This window comes from Adiantum capillus-veneris, chromosome 5, assembly GCF_014529385.1.
Source record: "Adiantum capillus-veneris isolate H3 chromosome 5, ASM1452938v2, whole genome shotgun sequence".
In the NCBI taxonomy this organism is placed as follows: domain Eukaryota; kingdom Viridiplantae; phylum Streptophyta; class Polypodiopsida; order Polypodiales; family Pteridaceae; genus Adiantum; species Adiantum capillus-veneris.
The window spans coordinates 173,420,069-173,437,784 of NC_140935.1; the positions used below are offsets into that span (position 1 = coordinate 173,420,069).

At 44.0% G+C, this 17,716-nt stretch overlaps 1 protein-coding gene across 1 annotated transcript in view; it reads right to left on the reverse strand.

The window, feature by feature from the left end:
* Positions 1-450: 450 nt before the first annotated feature.
* The window catches only part of LOC147458574 (glycosyltransferase-like KOBITO 1), a 33,579-nt gene continuing 16,313 nt past the window's right edge, over positions 451-17,716 (reverse strand). Inside the window, exons 7-11 of the mRNA XM_086513229.1 lie at positions 2,250-2,437; positions 1,439-1,580; positions 1,280-1,326; positions 1,113-1,200; positions 451-1,012 (exon numbers count right to left, since the gene is read on the reverse strand). Of these exons, the coding sequence (XP_086369355.1) occupies positions 764-1,012; positions 1,113-1,200; positions 1,280-1,326; positions 1,439-1,580; positions 2,250-2,437 (714 nt within the window). The 3' untranslated portion in view covers positions 451-763. The remainder of the gene's footprint in view (positions 1,013-1,112; positions 1,201-1,279; positions 1,327-1,438; positions 1,581-2,249; positions 2,438-17,716) is intronic.

The following is a 17,716-nucleotide window of genomic DNA, read 5'->3' on the forward strand; positions in this document are numbered from 1 at the left end:
CATCATCGGTCATTTCAATGTTGATGCTAATTCTAGTCAGACTTTTGGATATTTTCTTTTGGCTTACAGTGAAGCAAAATAGAGGATTTGATTTCCTCAGTGCTGAGCACTATTCCCATTGGTTACCTTACAAGATCAAAAGCCAATGAAGAGGAAGCAAAAAGAGACTTTGAAAGTGTGCAAAACTATGATGTGAGCAAGTAAAGCAAGATGGAGATGGTGGGCAATGCGTACATGGGTGCGTGGTTTCGACACATAACATTCTAATACAGAAATCTGAAGGCGCCTCACCCTCCACCTATAAAGCTTATTGCTATAAATGTCCTCACAACCAAATGAGACTTCCCCACCAAAAACAGAAAGACATCTGCGGCCTTCAATAAGAGCCTTCAGTTACCTGGCAAATACAAGCATTGGCAAAAAGTTCAAACTCCCTCTTGACTTAGGAGATGAGAAAATATCCTTTCCTTTTTACTCAGTATTGACTTTACACATGAGAGACCCCTCAAGTGTCTCCTCACCAACTATGGCTATCTTTACTCTGCCAATAGACGTTCATGAGCAGAGACGTAAAATTGTTCCTCCAATCTTAATTCTCAGTAAGCACTTGCCAGATATATGTTACAAGATATAGGCTGAACATGCTCTCATAAAATTCCATGTGCGTACAAAGAATGATAAAAGTGTGAAGGGAGCAGACTCTGCCCCAGATTGGTCATGCCATGTATGATTTTGGGTCTACATCAAGAAGAGACAACTGATGTTACAAGAACCTCTCATCGTCAAATGAGGGAGGTGGGAGAGGAGGGAGTGCCAGCTCCTCAAAAGCTTCGATTGTCAGAAGCCTTCTTGCAGTTGCATCGCTCTCCCCTTGGAATTGACTCCGAGACGTTAAATTGCTCTTTTTAGGCGGGTGAGATACAGATGCTGATGGTTGCTGTTGTGATGGTTTCCCAGCTGCTGCCAATGCATTAGCGAAAACATTGGATTCCCGCAAACCTTGAATAATTACCTGGCAGCCAGCAAACACTCTCACACTTGCCTTCCATAACCACCATAACCAGTATCGCAAGCTGAGGCCACCAAGAAAATACACAACTAACAGCACTCACCGAGGGCACATATATTCGAGTCAAAAGGCCCTTCCTCATCAGCTTCAAATTCAGGTCTTTGTCAGTCCATACAACTCGATCTTTGTACCTGGCCCACAGACATCTTGTTAGGCCTCCGCAGCAGCTCACATCAGCTACAAGGAAAAGAGGAAAGGATGAACAGATACCAGTTTCGCATCTCTTCCTCTGATGCTGTTGAAGCTATAATGAAGGCCTGTTTCACAAACGAAGAAACAGCTCATCCAATGCACCGCTCACAATGAGAATAAAAGTTGCGTACATGGCTCCTCTGCTCAGAGTGGAAGTCACAGGAAAGGAAAACTTACAGCACGATCAAAATCCAGCATGAAACATCGTTTTACATCCTCCTTTGTAGGCTTGCAGCCGCATCGATCTCGTCTTGATGTCAAATCAGAGAACTTGGTGTATGTGAAGTGAAGAACGGCAGCCTCCTCAAACTTGATCTCCCTGCACAAATATGATGGGTCTTACATGAATGAGTGTGCTATCTCCCTGCACAAATATGATGGGTCTTACATGAATGAGTGTGCTATTCCAATTTTCATTCCAAATCTCTCGCGCGGAAAGACTTGAAAATGAATAGGTTCAGAGGGAAAAATACAAATATTCATTTGTGCTTGAACATTTACTTGACAAGTGAGAAGCTAATCTTCAGTTTGATATTGCCAACTTCGTTCAAACCACGACAAGAACAGCCAAGTGCTTGAACTAACTTGACAAGTGACTAGCTAATCTAGAGGCTAACAGTGCCCGCTTTCTTGACCCAACATCAATCAATCTGGATTAGCAAGAACCCTAAGTACCCTATGTCTGGTGTTTGTTGACTAGCTCGTCAGCCCTGCCAGTAAAAATATCAACAGCTTTCAATGCCACTGATAAGTTGGAACTTCATTAACTCTACCAAACAATTGCCATCCCTCCTTCATTCATAAAATTTAAAATCAAGGCTTCCGCCTTCAAGACCAATAGTTCACAATGATATGTCATCTCCACGACCACAACGTGAAAGAAAAAACAAGCACTAGCAGTCAGATGAAAATAATTCTCTTTCAATCAATAGAGACACTCCTTGAAAACAGAGCATACAGATGTGAAAAGACAAAAACAGCTACTTACTTTGGATTTTTCATGTAGTTGTGCCACCTATGAGCACCATTCGGCCGCAAGTGCTCTTGGACACGTGCTGCAGATTTTCCATTGCCATACGTCAAGAAATAATTTGGATTGCCTCGTGTTGCCTCTTTGTACAATCCAAAATAAGACTCTTTGGTGACATGGTCATAATTTTTCTTGAACATAGAAACCTGGGATACAAGGGATGCATGTTACATCATGTACTCTTGAATACAAAACACATGGTTCTTCAAACACTTCTTGACAACACAGAAATAGGTGAGTGTTCGTTCCTGATTATACTGTCAATAAGCTGTCTCATAGACAGGAAACTGTTCAAGCATTAACACAAAATACACACATAGGATACAATAAATGCAACTACAAATTTAAAGAGAGATTTTTCTTTTTTTTATCAAATAGGATAAAAACATAATCTAGTATGAAAACAGAACACCGCTCCCGAATGGAGCACACTTATGTTTCTACACCAAAATGGAATGCAAGTGCAAACTCTATTGACTCAAGGGCTGAAAGCTGGCTGCAAAAACGCAGACGACCCGTCACGTAAAGCAAGGCTGAAAACGTAAATGATGATAGAGCCAATGATGGACAGCAATAGGAGCACTCGATGCATTGAGGGAATGGCCGAGAAGAGACTCCATGGGCTGCCGAAGTACCGGGCTGCGGTAGGGAGAGCGTTAGCAGATCCGGGACATCTCCAACGAGGATGCGCTTGCGAGGGTGAGCAAAAACGCCCAAGAAGCTGATTTGAAATACACGGGGTGCAGACGTGCAAAAACGCAGGGTGGAGGTGCAAGCATTGCCTCATCTGATGCAAAACGCTAGCTCTACTACTTCTTTAATAGGGAATTTTGGTTGGGTCAGGAATTTTAGGACAGGTCAGGATAAATGCGCACATTGGAGTTCTTGATGATAACTCACTGATCTGTGATCCATTTGACGAACTGACTCGACCGACACATTCCTCTAACCTAGACCTACATGCTCGTCATGTGTGATGCCCACCGAAGTGTTATAACATTTGTCAAAACGCTTGTACAAACCATTTATGCAAGAGGGTTCCAAAACGGAAAACCTAATCTATTGGACTTGTCCAGACATGCAGGTCCTGTGAGCAGGCTCACAAAATTCCTGGTACTAATCCTCCTAGGATTCCAGACACTCCTATCTAGGGAAAGGTGCAGAATTGGCTCCATAAGTCAATGAAGCATGTCCACGTGGCACACAAGGCCATGTGCACGTGACATCCCCTCCTGCTTAAGGTGAGGTACAGGTACCGAACTCCAGAAAGCCCAGATGATCTCTATTGAATGGTCTGCTCCAAGGCTACTTTTGAGAGAAAGGGTCCCTCGGTGATGTGGAAATGTCCAAAAGATAGAGATGGTGATGATATATGTGCTCGCAAACACTCGACTACCTCTTGGATCAACGAACCCCTTATTGGTTAACGGCCAGCCTTTGCTGCCCCAACTCGGATGGTGGCTTTGTTAGGGCACTTTGTAAGAATGTGCCCTAGCTCCCCACAACCCTAACACTTGTTCTCTTTATACTACTCTGCACGCTTCTCTACTGATAACTTTGGGACGGTGGGTTTCTTTTGTTGCTTGCCCTTCTTTTTGTTACTAGTAGGAGAATCTTGCCCTATTGCAGTGGACACTATCTTGTCCGGTTACGTAAGAATGCTCGCAGAACAGAGCCAACCTGCAGACCAAGCAACAGCAGCAGCAGCAGCAGCATAAGAAGTAGAAGTAGCAGAAGAAGTTTTACCAACTTACAAAACCTCGCTGAGTGGCCTAGTTTTAAAAAAGTTCCCACCAACTTCTGGGACCCCGTTTGATGGGGGACCCAATTGCCTAGAGCATTCTGGGGTCTTGGAGTGCAAACAAAGCCAGAAAATGTCAAAAAGGGGGTGGCCACAAGGGCGCGGCGTTGGGCCAAACAGAGGTCCTGTCTGGCCCATCTGCGGGCCCTTGTGGCCACCCCCTTTTAGGCATTCTCTGGCCTTGTTTGCACTCCAGGACCCCAGAAATGGTGAGATAAAGCTTAATTTAACTGTTAATGCACATGATCACTCCCTTCCATTTAACTGAGCACATTAAAAAGCCAAAAAGGCAAATCATTTTGGGGACTGTATAAAAATCATCTGAGTGAAAAGAAATGGAATTTACATTGTTCTATTGCATAAACATCTGCTTTCACTAAATATTAACATCTTTTGGTGTCTTGGAGGGCATATAAGGCCAAAAAGGCGTGGCCACAAGGGCGTGCAGATAGGCTAAACAGGACTTCTGTTTGGCCCATCTGCGCGCCCTTGTGGCCACCCTCTTTTTGGCTTTTCTTGGCCTTGTATGCCCTCCAGGACCCCAGAAAATGTTAATATTTAGTTTAAATTTAATTGTTCATGCACAGAATCACTTAACTTCAAACACATGAAAAAGCAAAAAAGGCAAATGAATTTGGAGACAATATATACAAAACTCTCAATCATTTTGTCATTGCCAAATCATCTGAGTACAAAAGCAAGGTGTGCAATACAAAAAGGTAGGTGTAACTTCATCTAAATACTCGAAGTCCTGCCGCAATCGGCGTACAAGCTGCATGTCCTTTGGTTGTATCATCACTCTTTTTGCATGTATGGCACATAGGTTGGTATCTTCCAACACAGAGATAATATGGGTCTCTGCAGCTTCTTGAAAAGCCTCCAACGCTATTGCTTGCACTCTATATTCCATAGCTTTGGAGCACCTCCTTCACTGTGCGAGCAAAGAGGGCTCGTCGAATAAGAAGCTCTGTTGTCTTCTGGTGCCGGATTTCTGCAAATGCCCTTGCTATTTTACGACACCGTTGAGGTTGTCTAGAGGGTTGGTGGGGGCGTTTGGGCTTCTTGAAAAATTTAGATTTGCGCCTATTTACATGCTTTGGCGTTGGATCTGCCGCCTCTTCTGACTCATCCTCTCCCCTTGCCTCCCGATCTTGTGTCGTGGGGAGAGCTCCTTGGCCACGGACAGGGTCTTCCTCCCCACTGGCACCCGGTGTGTACGCGGTATCTCAGCATGGTGGCTCTATCTCTGATTCAATATACATATGGACCACCCGAGCTCTCGATGGTCCTGCTTGCAACTGGTGGCGCAGCGGCTGCTCCCTGTCAGACTCCGATGTTTAACGGCCCTCCTCTTCTCGCCAACGCTCGATGCGTTGCTTTACTCTATGTCGTGGTGTTTGCTGTTGTGCACGTGACGAATCTTCTGCCCGCGATTACTCCTTGGCCCTACCATGCCCACAACTTGAAGAGTGTCTAGAACGGCCAGGTGTTCGCAGTCGTTTTTTTGTGCCTTTAAGCCACGCCGGCTTCTCACATCCTTGGAGAATGTTTCTGTTGACAGGCGGATGCTCTTTGGCGGTCTGTTTGGTGCACGCCATTGGATATGGTAAGAGCTCACCTGTGCTGAAGAAATAAGTGGTTTATGAGTGGATCCAATATTTATAAGGGCCCATTTTAAAAGAGCCCCAAGTTAAAAGGGCCCTGTTAACACTAATTTTTACAAAAAAACTATTATTCTTTTAAAGGGTGCACCAAACTCTATTAAAAAAATATGTAAACTTTAAAGAAGAGTTGGACCCTGCGTTCACGTGTAGTCACTCGCGCAGAATCCACTTTGACCCTTGTCGCACTCTACATTGGCGCCATGCAGCATGCTTGGCGGGGCCTTGCAACATTCGCCACTTGTTCTTCTGCTCTTGACGACTCAATTTGCACACTTCCCTAGCAATCTTGGATTGTCGCGCACGTTCCATTATGAGCTTACGAGAAAATGTCGTGCGAAAAAACCAATTGAACATCTCCTCCAAATAATTGGATTGGACCATACCACCACCATGTCAAGTATTTTTAAAGTACACCCCCTTACTCGATAATGGGACTTCTCCATGCTTAGAGTGCTAAAAATCTCAAGCGAACCATATTTGTGCATTAAAAATGCACCATGCGCAAACAAGATATGCGGTTCACATGAGAAAACGATACACATTATTTGATGAAAACAAGATTTTGAAAAAATGGACTTTCAATGCTTGAAGGTTAAAAAAAAGGTCAAAAAATGATTTTTGGATATGTATATATATAGGAGGGGAGTTTTAAGTCAAATAAATAAATAAAGATGAGTTTTTTGAAAAAAAAAGTCAAATTTTGACTCTTAGTGACCCACGTTTTTGCTGATGCGACCACACCCCTTTACTCCCTTCGCTTCAAAAAGCTAGAGAGAGAAAGTCACCTCTTATGTCCACATCCTACATGTGTCTGAAAAAAAGCCTACTCAAAACTAGGTTCTTGAATGCCCTTGTCCCCTTAACCCTACACAACATTAGCCTTAATCCCTAAAAATTAAAATTCCTTACAAGGCCCATGCAAAATCCATATTTCTCCTAATGTTTGATGTACAATTTAAAGCCGTAGAAAGGTGCAATTATATTAAGAGACATATCAATGGCTCGTGAGCACAATGAGGAGACTATGGAGCTTATTCGAAGACTCTAGAGGGGAATGTAAATCTACATGTTTCATATGTGCCTCGTCTTGGATACCACGTCTTGTTAGTGTATGAGCTTTGTAGACTTGGCATGGTGGTCATATTTGACAAGCATAAGGTGTAGATAAAGCTCTCGACCAGGAAGTAGGAGGGGATACAACGGTGAGTGGATTGTAACGACTTGATCATCTTCCTTCACATTTGGACTCATTCCCTACAAAGATAACTCTCAAGCAAGTTGCTTTATACCAGACATTACATGGTGTGCCAAAAGAGTGTGGTTACATTCGCGGAGAGTACTGTGCTCCGATTGATTCGGCTCGACGACAGAGATACTCGAATGGATATAAGTTCAAGGTTGTTTCTGTACACACGTACGCCGTACTGTACAATCCGTATGGTACAGATCGATCCATACAAGTCAAAAAAAATTCTTTTGTTTTTTTGGGGAGGGAGATAAGGCCATCGAGTGATTTTGTGAGGGTTTTCGAGCCATTCCACACACTTTTGGGCACACAAATAGAGGTATCATCTGCAAGGTTGTTTCTGTACACACGTACACCGTACTGTACAATCCGTATGGTACAGATCGATCCATACAAGTCAAAAAAAATTCTTTTGTTTTTTTGGGGGGGGAGATAAGGCCATCGAGTGATTTTGTGAGGGTTTTTGAGCCATTCCACACACTTTTGGGCACACAAATAGAGGTATCATCTGCATCTGATGATAATTTTTTAGGATAGGCCATCAGCCATGTTACATGGGCTAGCTAGCTACTCAATTCTACTACATAGACTCACTTATTGAGTTCCATGGTTTCATTTATGACATTTGTATTCTCTATGATGAGCAATTAGTTATAGCTTGTAGGCTATCACCTATGATACTTTGATGTTTTTAGTATTAGTGCGTTATTCAGATCTCATTTGAACTTTAATATGCATGTTCACTGTTCACTGTTCAATGTTCATCTAAAGTCTCTTGCAATAGTTATACAGTATAACATATGTAGATGTCTTGTAAAACATGTCTTCAAGTGTCTCTAAAAGTTGATGCATGTAATCTTGTTTTTAATTGAAAATGTCCTAGAAAGTTCGATAAATTAAGGTTTCTTTACAAGAGTACGTATTTTTACGTACATAAAATATTTTCTATACGGAACCTACGGTACGTACTGTAACAAACGTGGGCACCCCAAGTCTAGATTCTGTCGCGGCACGAGAGAGAATCACTTAAAATACTTCACAACTTCAAAATCACAGTTCAGTTTGGTCGACACGGCCCGGCGTAGTTCCATGCCAAGAGAGATTGGCCCCAAAATCTGGCGCCCCTTTCGGTATTTTAGAGCAAAGTACAACTCCCGCAGAGTCCTCTACTCTCAGACCCTGCGTCCAGATGCCCTGAAGAGTGAGGCCCTTCGGGCTCTTTTATTCTTACAAGGGATGCCAAAAGCAGAGCCCCAAAAGCAATTAAACTCAAAAGCATTCAAGCTTTCAAAGCTTTTAAGATAAAGCAATTGTTCCAAAAGCAACTGATCCCGAAAATCTTTCAAAAAAAAAAAGTATTAGCATGATTTGCGAGAGATCCGTACAGCAGTCGGCGTAAAATCCGGCCATGCCACGTCAACACCGTACGGAAACTACCACGTCAGCATGTCAACAGAATTTCCGGGGGTGGTCGTACCGCCACGTCAGCAATTGTCCGTACCGTCAAGTCGGCATATACATGCGTATGTGTGTTTGTTCGAGAGCCTGCCACATCACCAGTTTGTGACATATCACCCTCTTGAAAAAACTGTAATTGCCCTCGATTATGCTTGCAAATCAGACAGAGGCCATAAACTGTCTTAGTAGACACTAACTCTTAGTACCGACGCACTAGACACGACACATCTAGCACATGTACAAAGACGATAGTCACATTATTGCACATGACATCACAGGACATCACAAGACAAATCACATTCAAAAATCATTCCAAATCTTAGACAATGACTGCCAGCAACGTATTTAGTAACCACATCTAGATCCATTCTGGACCTCATTGATGTCGGGTTAGCTAATCCTATATTGCGATCATGTTCATAGAGATTTTTTTTCGACTCAAGCATTGTCATGTGCAAGTAGTCATTCGCCTCAAGCACTGTCGTGTGCGAGAAATCTTTCACTTTGAGCACAGTCGTGTGCGAGAATCTGTCGCCTCAAACACTTTCGTGTGCGAGAAATCTTTTCTGGGGATCTCAATCCATCACTAAGTTCATACTGATCATAGTGGTCCAGTCATTCATTCCATTGAATCAGTCGTGATTCATGATTCGTTATCAAGTTCTTTCAAGAGCTGTCATTGCTCGATCTCATTCTTAATCCTACTCTTTTTTTCCGGATTTTTTCAGAAAACATCAGTTTTATTCAAAATTCAAAATCGTCTTGTTTCATAAACCCATAAAGCCAAATAATGCTAATTCAGAAAGCTATTCTGGAACGGTATCGCCTCGTTCTGCTATTCTGTCAATGTGCCAGTCATTCTGATTCTTGTGTCTTTTTGTGACACTTTGTAGCGATATGTCCTTGTTCTCCACATTCAAAACACTTCCCTGCTTTCAAATATTCATCTCTTTGATCTTCTGTTAGTGAAGGTCGTCTATCTCTTCGTCGATTATTTCTGTCATGACTTGTTGAAGGTTCATCTGATGGGTAAGTCAATTTACCCAAATGTATAGCAAATCCGCGCTTCGCATGTCCCATCAACTCTTGTATAGACTCGGACTTCTGTTCGAGACAGTAGTCTCGAATTTCTTTGGGAAGCCCACAACTAAATCATTCAATCTGCTCCCTGAAACTGATCTTCTTAAAGGATGAAACAGGTAGAAAAATTTCCCAAAATCTTTCACAGTAAGAATCCAATGATTTTGTCTTGACCATCCGAACATGGTTCTAGTCAGTAATCACGTCTCGTTCGTATTCTTGTGTGAGCCATGAAGAATAAAGAGTTTCTTAAATTTCAACCACTTTGTCGGCGCTTGTTTCCTTAACAACAGAGTGGACCACCATGTCCGTGCATTGCCTTTCAGAAAGGATGTTGCCCGTCTGATCTTGGAGTGCTCTGTATAGCGGCCTCCAGAGAATGCTATGTTAAACTATTGGATAAAGGCTAAAGTCTTGGGAGCATCTCGAAACCCTGAAAAGTGCTCAAACTTTACTTCCTGTCCTCCCTCCTTGAATTCTTTGGGCTTTTTTCCCTTGTTGTCGAGGAAATCGTATTGTTTGGCTCTGTAAAAATGCTTTCTTTTGGCATAAAACTTGTAATCGTCAGAGTCCGAATTGTCGGAGGATGAGTCCTCGGTAGAATTGTCAGAAATTGGACAAAATATAGTCTTCTTTGCCTTTTTCTTGCCCTTTCCGAAGCTTTGCTTTTTCCCTTTTTTGTCTTCTTCGCTCGAATCAGATGAGCTAGAAGAACTGTCAGAAGAAGAAGAAGAAGAAGAAGAAGAACTCGATAGTCCTTCAAATCATACACGCTTCTTCTCCTTTTTCGCCGATATAAAAGTAGATTGACGACCCAAATAACCCGAGAAGTCAATTCCTTTCTTTTGCTTTTTTTCATGCTTTTTGACTTTATTGTTCGCGTCCAAAAGCTGACTGATCCGTGTATCAACCACCTCTTCCAATTCTTGCTCTGTAAACATCCTCAGAGCAGGAGGTTTCTTGAGTGCCGGTTTGATGGGTGGCTCTGTGGCTTTCTGCCACTGGGTGTGCACTTCGTCGAAGGATTGCTAAGTCAAAAATTTTGCAAATTTCGGATCCTTCGCAAGATTGCTCATCATCTTTGTCGCATCGTCAACCAATTGTTGACGTTCCATCTCTTCAATCTCCGCCTTAGAGATTGGCCCCAAAGACTAGCGCCCCTTTCGGTATTTCTTTTATATTAACCTTAGAGCAAAGTACAACTTCCACAGAGTCCTTTGCTCTCAGACTCTACGTCCAGATGCCCTGAAGAGTGAAGCCGGACTCTTTTATTCTTACAAGGGATGTCACGTGACACATCCAACCCTATGTGTCCGTAGACAAGCTACAACATGACCAAGGTTCAGTTCGGTCAAGTCAGTCTAGAATAGGAAGTGATCTGGCACTTTTGTGAGTCTGTTCGCAGACCGTGCATGACCAACCACTTAGATAAGATGCATATCCTCTGGTTGCACATAGCATGATCATCAAATTTCCATCAGAACCCATCAGGAGCATTTTTACAGTGCATAGACCTATTTTCCCTATTTTTGATATTTTTCACTTATTATTTTTAAGTGACTTTTGTTGGAAAGTAGGTAGGGCAATTTTGCTAAGTTTGAATATAAGCAAACCAGAGCTAGCACTTTCTGGCAGAAGAGGCAACAAGAGCACCTTGCTCAACAGGCAACTTCTCAACAAGACCAACCCCCGCGACAACTCTGGCGTTTTCTCTCAATAGAAGGCCTAGCTTTTTTGCACCAGATCAGCCAACGTTTTTGCACTTGCAGATTCCCGACGACAGTAGACAGCAGATCAGCCCTAGCGTTAGCAGATTCCCACAGCAACACGGCAAAGTTCCTAGCGTTAGCAGATTTCCCCGCAAGGTCAGTTTTCAGCCCTAGCATTTTTGGTTTGCAGATCAACCTTAGTGTTTTTGCAAATCATCACGACAGAATCAGCCCTAGGACCAACGTTTTCAGTTTTCAGCCTTTAGCAATCGCAGATCAAGTCCCGAGCCTCGCAGATCTCACCTTCCCGCAACAGATCCTCGCCACACGGTCAGACCCCGCAAGGTTTACAGTTTCAGCCTGGAAAACGCAGATTTCAGCATCTGCGTTTCAGCGCGTCGTCGTTGCATCGTCGTCATTGACATCGTCATCGACATAGAGTCAAAATTCAGCAGATAGAAGATTTGCAGATTTCAGCCCTTAAGAGTTTCCAGATTTCAGCCCGTCTCGTCGTCGTCCTCATCGTCGTCGACATCGTCGACAAGTCCAAGCATTGTAGAGATTTGTGCAATCATAAGTAGACCACTCTCGCCATAGAGAGTGGGGCCTTCGGAGGAGGGTTTTACAACGTCTCTGGTGTCGTATTCTCTTCTCTATCTCTCAGCCTCATACACTTTCACGGACAGTGTCCATTCACTTTGTTTGTGTTCATTGCACTCTCTCATTAAGAACGGAAGGCTCTCCCTTCCGTAAGAACAAAAGGAACCTTGAGCTGTCACGTGACACATCCCAACCCTATGTGTCCGTGGACAAGCTACACCACAATCAGTCAATCCAGTCAGTTTAGATTAGCAGTGATCTGGCAGTCTATTCGTAGACCGTGCATGCCCAGTCACTTAGCATAGATGCATATCCTCCGGTTGCACACCGCATAAGCATAAGCATTTCCATCAGAGTCGGTTTGGGGATTTTTCAAGTGACTTTATCCCATTTTCCCTATTTTTGACATTTTTCACTTATTTAATAAGTGACTTTTGTTGGGTACTCAGTAGGGCAAATTAGGTAAGTTAATATATAAGCAAACCCAAGTTAGCACAATTGGGCAGATGAGCAGAGAGCACAACAGGCTTCCCCAAGCAACACGTGTTCCCTCCCTCTCTCAGCAAGAACCTCGTCAAGCCACTTGGTGAGGCCACCCCCTTCATGCCCTAGCGTTTTTGGGATCGCCTAGCTCTTCCAAACCCTGGCGTTTCCATCTTCCACAGCCATCGCCATCAACTCCCAGTTCCTGGCGTTTTCCCCGCGACCAACACAGCCCAGCCATTAGCGTTTTTACTAACTAACGCTAGCCAACCAGCCCCTTCAGCGTTTTTTGTAGCGTTTTTTCAGCATGGATACCACAGCCCTTGCAACGTTTTCAGCAGGTGCAAACAGCCCTAAAAACGCAGCCTGACAGATACAATTCCTCAGCGTTTTTGCCATCAGCATGACCCCCGACAAATCCACCATTTTCAGCCCTTAATACAGCAGTAAAACAGCCATTTTCAGCCACCAAGACAACCCCGAAATTCAGCAGATAGAAGAAGACCAAAAATAGCCCTAAAGTCATCATCGTCGTCATCGACATAGCCCCCATTTGCATCAGTCCATGCATCATCATTGTACACCTTTGTGCAATCAAAGTTAGACCACTCTCGCCGACGAGAGTGGGGCCTTCAGAGGAGGGTTTTACAACCTCTCGGGTGTCGTATCTCTTTTCTCTCCTTCTCTCAGTCTCATTCACTTGCACGCACAATATCCACTCACTTTGTTCGTGATCATAGCACTCTCCATAAGACAGAAGGCTCTCTCCTTCCCTAAGAACTAAAAGGAACCTTGAGCAATAAAGATCACTAATCTTGAGAAAATACAACATTCATTCCGCTGCACCTTACATGAGCACAGTTCGGAGCACTCATCTTGAGCAAAGTTCAAACATTCACTTCTGTTGCACCTTACATTGGTATCAGAGCTTTGGCGGTGTTCTGTATCACTCAAGGAAAGAACCACAAGAATCACAAGGAATTTTTTGCTTGTTGCGGTCGCACGTAACCCAAGTCCTCTTGGGCGTGACAATTCCTAATCGTGTTTTGAAGAGTGACAAGAATCCCAAGAAAGAAGGGCTTGTCCAGCCTCCCCTTGTTTCTCTTTTCACTCATTGAGAGCGGACCGTGCACTTAGCGGCCGGCCAATCGACGTGAGGTGGGAAAAAGCAACCTTGGTGTGAGCGCAAGGCCGCCACGGGGTGCGCCCGCGGAAAAGAGCAGAACTCGGGTGAAGAGAAGATCCTTCTCTAAAACAAATTGCAAGCTAAAGAAGAACCTCAAGAACATCAAGACCCTCAAGACCCGCAAGAACCTAAGTTCCTCGTGAACTTAAGAGCCCAAGACCACAAGAACCCCAAGAACCCAAGACTTCAGTGGATGGTCATCACTCGAAGCGGAATCGATACTTCACTTGGAGGTGGTGAGCATGGGAGTGGCGAAGAAGAATTTTCCTCACTAGGAGGTTTTTTTGACCCTTCCCCATCTACGACAAGGATTGCACTAACTCCTATGGAGGCTTTCGACAAGATGGTGATGGACATGAAGTTAGAACGCGAAGCACGAAAAGCAGAAAGAAAGGCAGAACACAAAGAAAGAATGGCAGCCATAGAGCGTGAGCACGAGCAAGCGCGCTTGGAAGCCGAAGAAAGAAAAGCAGAATTTGATCAAGAAACCAAAGCAAGAAAAGCAATGAACGACCGACACATGAAAGAGATCTTGCGACTCTTTTCTCAAGTGCAAGCACAGATGCAAGAGATTCAGGAGAAGGAGACTCTCTCAGTCTCTTCTTCTCCAAAGCATGATACACAGGATTTGCATGATGGTTTGAATGATAATGACAAGCATGATGATTTGCATGATCAAGATGTGATTTCTCACAAGCATAATGATTTGCATGAAGATGATGTGATTTGTCACGTTTGTGACTTAGTTACATTACATACTTACTCATTGATGCAGATATGCGAAGTGCCATGCCAAGGAGAACCCCTATGCTTGGATGGTCACACCCCTTCGCCCAAGAGATGTGCCTCTTCGTCAAAAGCCACACTCCTTCGACGATTAGTCACACCCCTTCGCTCTACGGGTGCGACTCTTCGCCCAATGGTTGCAGCTCTTCGCCGAAAGGATGTCTTTACGTATGAAGTCATGTCTCTTCACCAAGAGACGTGTCTTTTCATTTGTGTCTCTTCGTCTCCTATACAAGGAGCCTATTGTACTCAGTTTCAAGTCATTCAATCAATCAAACACAAAGTCTTCTGAGTCTTGTTTCTGAGTTCAGTTCAAGTTTCTTAAATCTTAATCATGAGTTTAAGTACTTAATTAAAGATTAGTACCTAGAATCCTTGCACTGGTATCAGAGCAAATTTTTCCCGGGACTCGACGGTTGTGAGCCTCTCACCCTTGCCGCTACACTCTATGTTGCTAAATTGGCTTTATCTTATAGAAAAATAATTCTAAATGAATTATTGGATTTATAAGTGAGAGGGTTTTCTCACTTGGAACACCAAGGAAAAATAATTCTAAATGAATTATTGGAATTTTAAGTGAGAGGGCTTTTCTCACTGGAGACATCCGAGTACAGAGTATTCCTAGTGTGTCATTTAAAGTAATGACGCGAACACTCAGAACAGGAATATATGTAAGGCCACCAGGAACGGGTACTTCTGATGCGTCACATCGGATGGGTGACAGGGAGCATCGGAAAGAAGTATCCGACCATCCGGGAACGGACATCTCTGATGCGTCATAGGATGGGTGACATAGAGCATCGTGAAGGAGATTGTACCGTAAGTTCGGTAGGAAAGGACTAGGTGATGGGTATTCCTGATGCGTCACAAGGTGGGTGACGGGTGCATCGAAAAGGGAATATCCATAGTCGGGAGGAAATTCCGAACTGTGTTGGAATTGTGCACAAGGAAAAGCAAGCACTTGAATGAAGATGGGTTCAGAGGAAACTTTGAGGAAAAACATATGCTTTCTGAGAAAGCGGGATTGCTTTTCGGGAAAGCAGATGCTTTCCCGCGAGGAAGTCTATGTCTGCATTGCAACTGTGCATGTGATTGCATCCAGGGACGCCTGGGAAGTGCTGTGAAAGCATTGGTTTTAACTTATAAGATTTTATTGAGTTTTTGGGCAGGTTCATACTACTTCTAAAATACGTCGGCCACCCACTTAATAAGTGGGCAACCATCTGATAAATAAGGCAACAGATCAGCCAGCGTTTTCTCTCTCTCTTTTCCTAGCAGAACGGAAAAAAAAAATGAACAAAAAAATTGGAAAAAAACAAAAAAAAAAACGGCCACGATCTCTACGCGAGCAGCTATTCGTACCCGTGGCTAGGAGCTATAAAAGCATCACATGCCCTCACTCAGAGGGGAGGACCAATCTTTGCAAGGAGGAGATGCTGCTGCAAATTTCAGCCGTAAGAAGATGTTGCAGGTGATGCCCATGGCTGCCCCAAGTGTACCCGATGTCGCCAAGACCCAGTGCGCGAGTTCCCTCGCGAAGAAGTGCCTACGAAGCGTGTTTCCATCGCGACAAGCTGCTGTTTTTCTCTGTTTTCATCCCATAAACGTCGTAGACGGGGCTGATTTACGAGAAGGAACCCGAGAACACACCTCTTTTGTGTGTAGGATTGGAAGAGAGGAATTTTCTATGTAGAGATCTCTTCCGGGGAATTGCTCTTCGAGAATCGAGTTGCGTTTCGAGCGTCGAGACTTTGAAGGTAACGATTTTCATGTTATGATCTTTGAGTATTTGATTGCAGGTGTACTTCCTCTTTGTGAGGGAGTAGGAGCAGAGGAAGGCATGAGCCTTTGCACGAGAAAAGCGCTCTGAGGAACTAGAGCCAGATCAGCCCAAGGGTTTCGTACCCAAGTTTGGGAAGCAGATCCACGGATCGAAGAGAGGTAGATTCTCGAGATGTAATCCAGAAGTTGAAATTCCCAAGGGAAGGACTTCGTGTCCAGGAAAGCGGAGTTAATCTGCAGGAAGAGAACTCTGGAAATAGAGTTCTAAAAGAGAGTTGCACGGATGTCATGCCCTGAGTCTGGAAGGTGAGATCCAGAGGCGAGAACCTTGGTTCTCAAGGATTTGGAATAAGGAACGGAAGTTCCTTGGAATAGGGTTTTGCCCTAGGAATCGGAAGCTAAGGCTTCCAGGAACCATCAAGTCTTATTCTAGAACGAACGTGGTAATACGTTCGGTTCAAGTGCTTGTATAGACTTCTCCTCAATAATAAAGATACTATTACGGGGGGGGACCAACCCATCTTTTGGTCCCCAGTACTGTGTCGATCTTCTCACTCTCTCTCTCTCTCTATTTATTTCTCTCTATACCCTCTGGCTTCATTAATAAGTGATAAATCCTATTTATCCGAATGTATTTTATATTGTTATGCGCTCCCGTTTGTGACACTCTACCCCCTTCCCGGAGTTGTATGGAAGCTGCGGAGAGATGGTGGAAACAACCTATTCGTAAGTGGTTGATGTGAACCCCTTCGCATCCCAACCCACCCATACCCATGGAAGAATTAGCCTTGCCGTTATGAACCGGTTTGAAGGACTCAACTGCATTCGTTTTCTTTCCTTTGTTCATATTCATGCTAATGCTCCATGATTTATGTTCCTCGTGCCCTGAACATACGAGAGAGTATTAGTGGGATGTGGTTCCTTGCAAAGGGAGAGCACCTCTATAAGCATGTGTCGCCGGCTTGTGTGTGCGCTACCAAGAGAACCCAGCAAGCATAGAGCAAACATCACCAATGTGTTGTCTTCAACATAGAGTGCACCTATTCATATGAAATTGCACCTCTTCGTCAAAGGGTGGTACCCTTTCTTCGACCGTTGCTGCGTTAGCTTCATAACGTGCCTACGCGATCTTTGTGATGCGCAGCAAGCCCAAACGTCACATACGCTGCCTAAAAGCATCGCTTGAGGTTTTTTTTATGCCACATCAGCAAAGGTTTAAACAGATACGCTGGGCTGAATCGCTGCCTCTTCGCTGGTCTGTTTTTACGCTAATAACCATCAGCGCATAAAGTTTATTAAACCAAGATAAAGGTTTTTTTTAATGTGACCGGCCAGCCTCAATTTTTTTATTAAAAAAAACCTCATATGAACACACCCCTTGGTGGAGGGACACACCCTCTCACCTCTTGGCACCTCTACCCGCTGGTGGCTGCCCAAAAGTCTCGAACCCTCTCCAAAAGATCGCACCCTCTCGGACCTCTTCGCTGGTGATTGCTGTCTACGTGCGCTTTGGGATTGCCTTTTGCTGGTGATTTTCCTACGCTGGTGCCTATTGCACACTTCACATGGTGGGTGGCCGGGCAAGTTAAAAGAGCAAGACCAAATTTTTAAACAAGTTTGGCCATTAGTT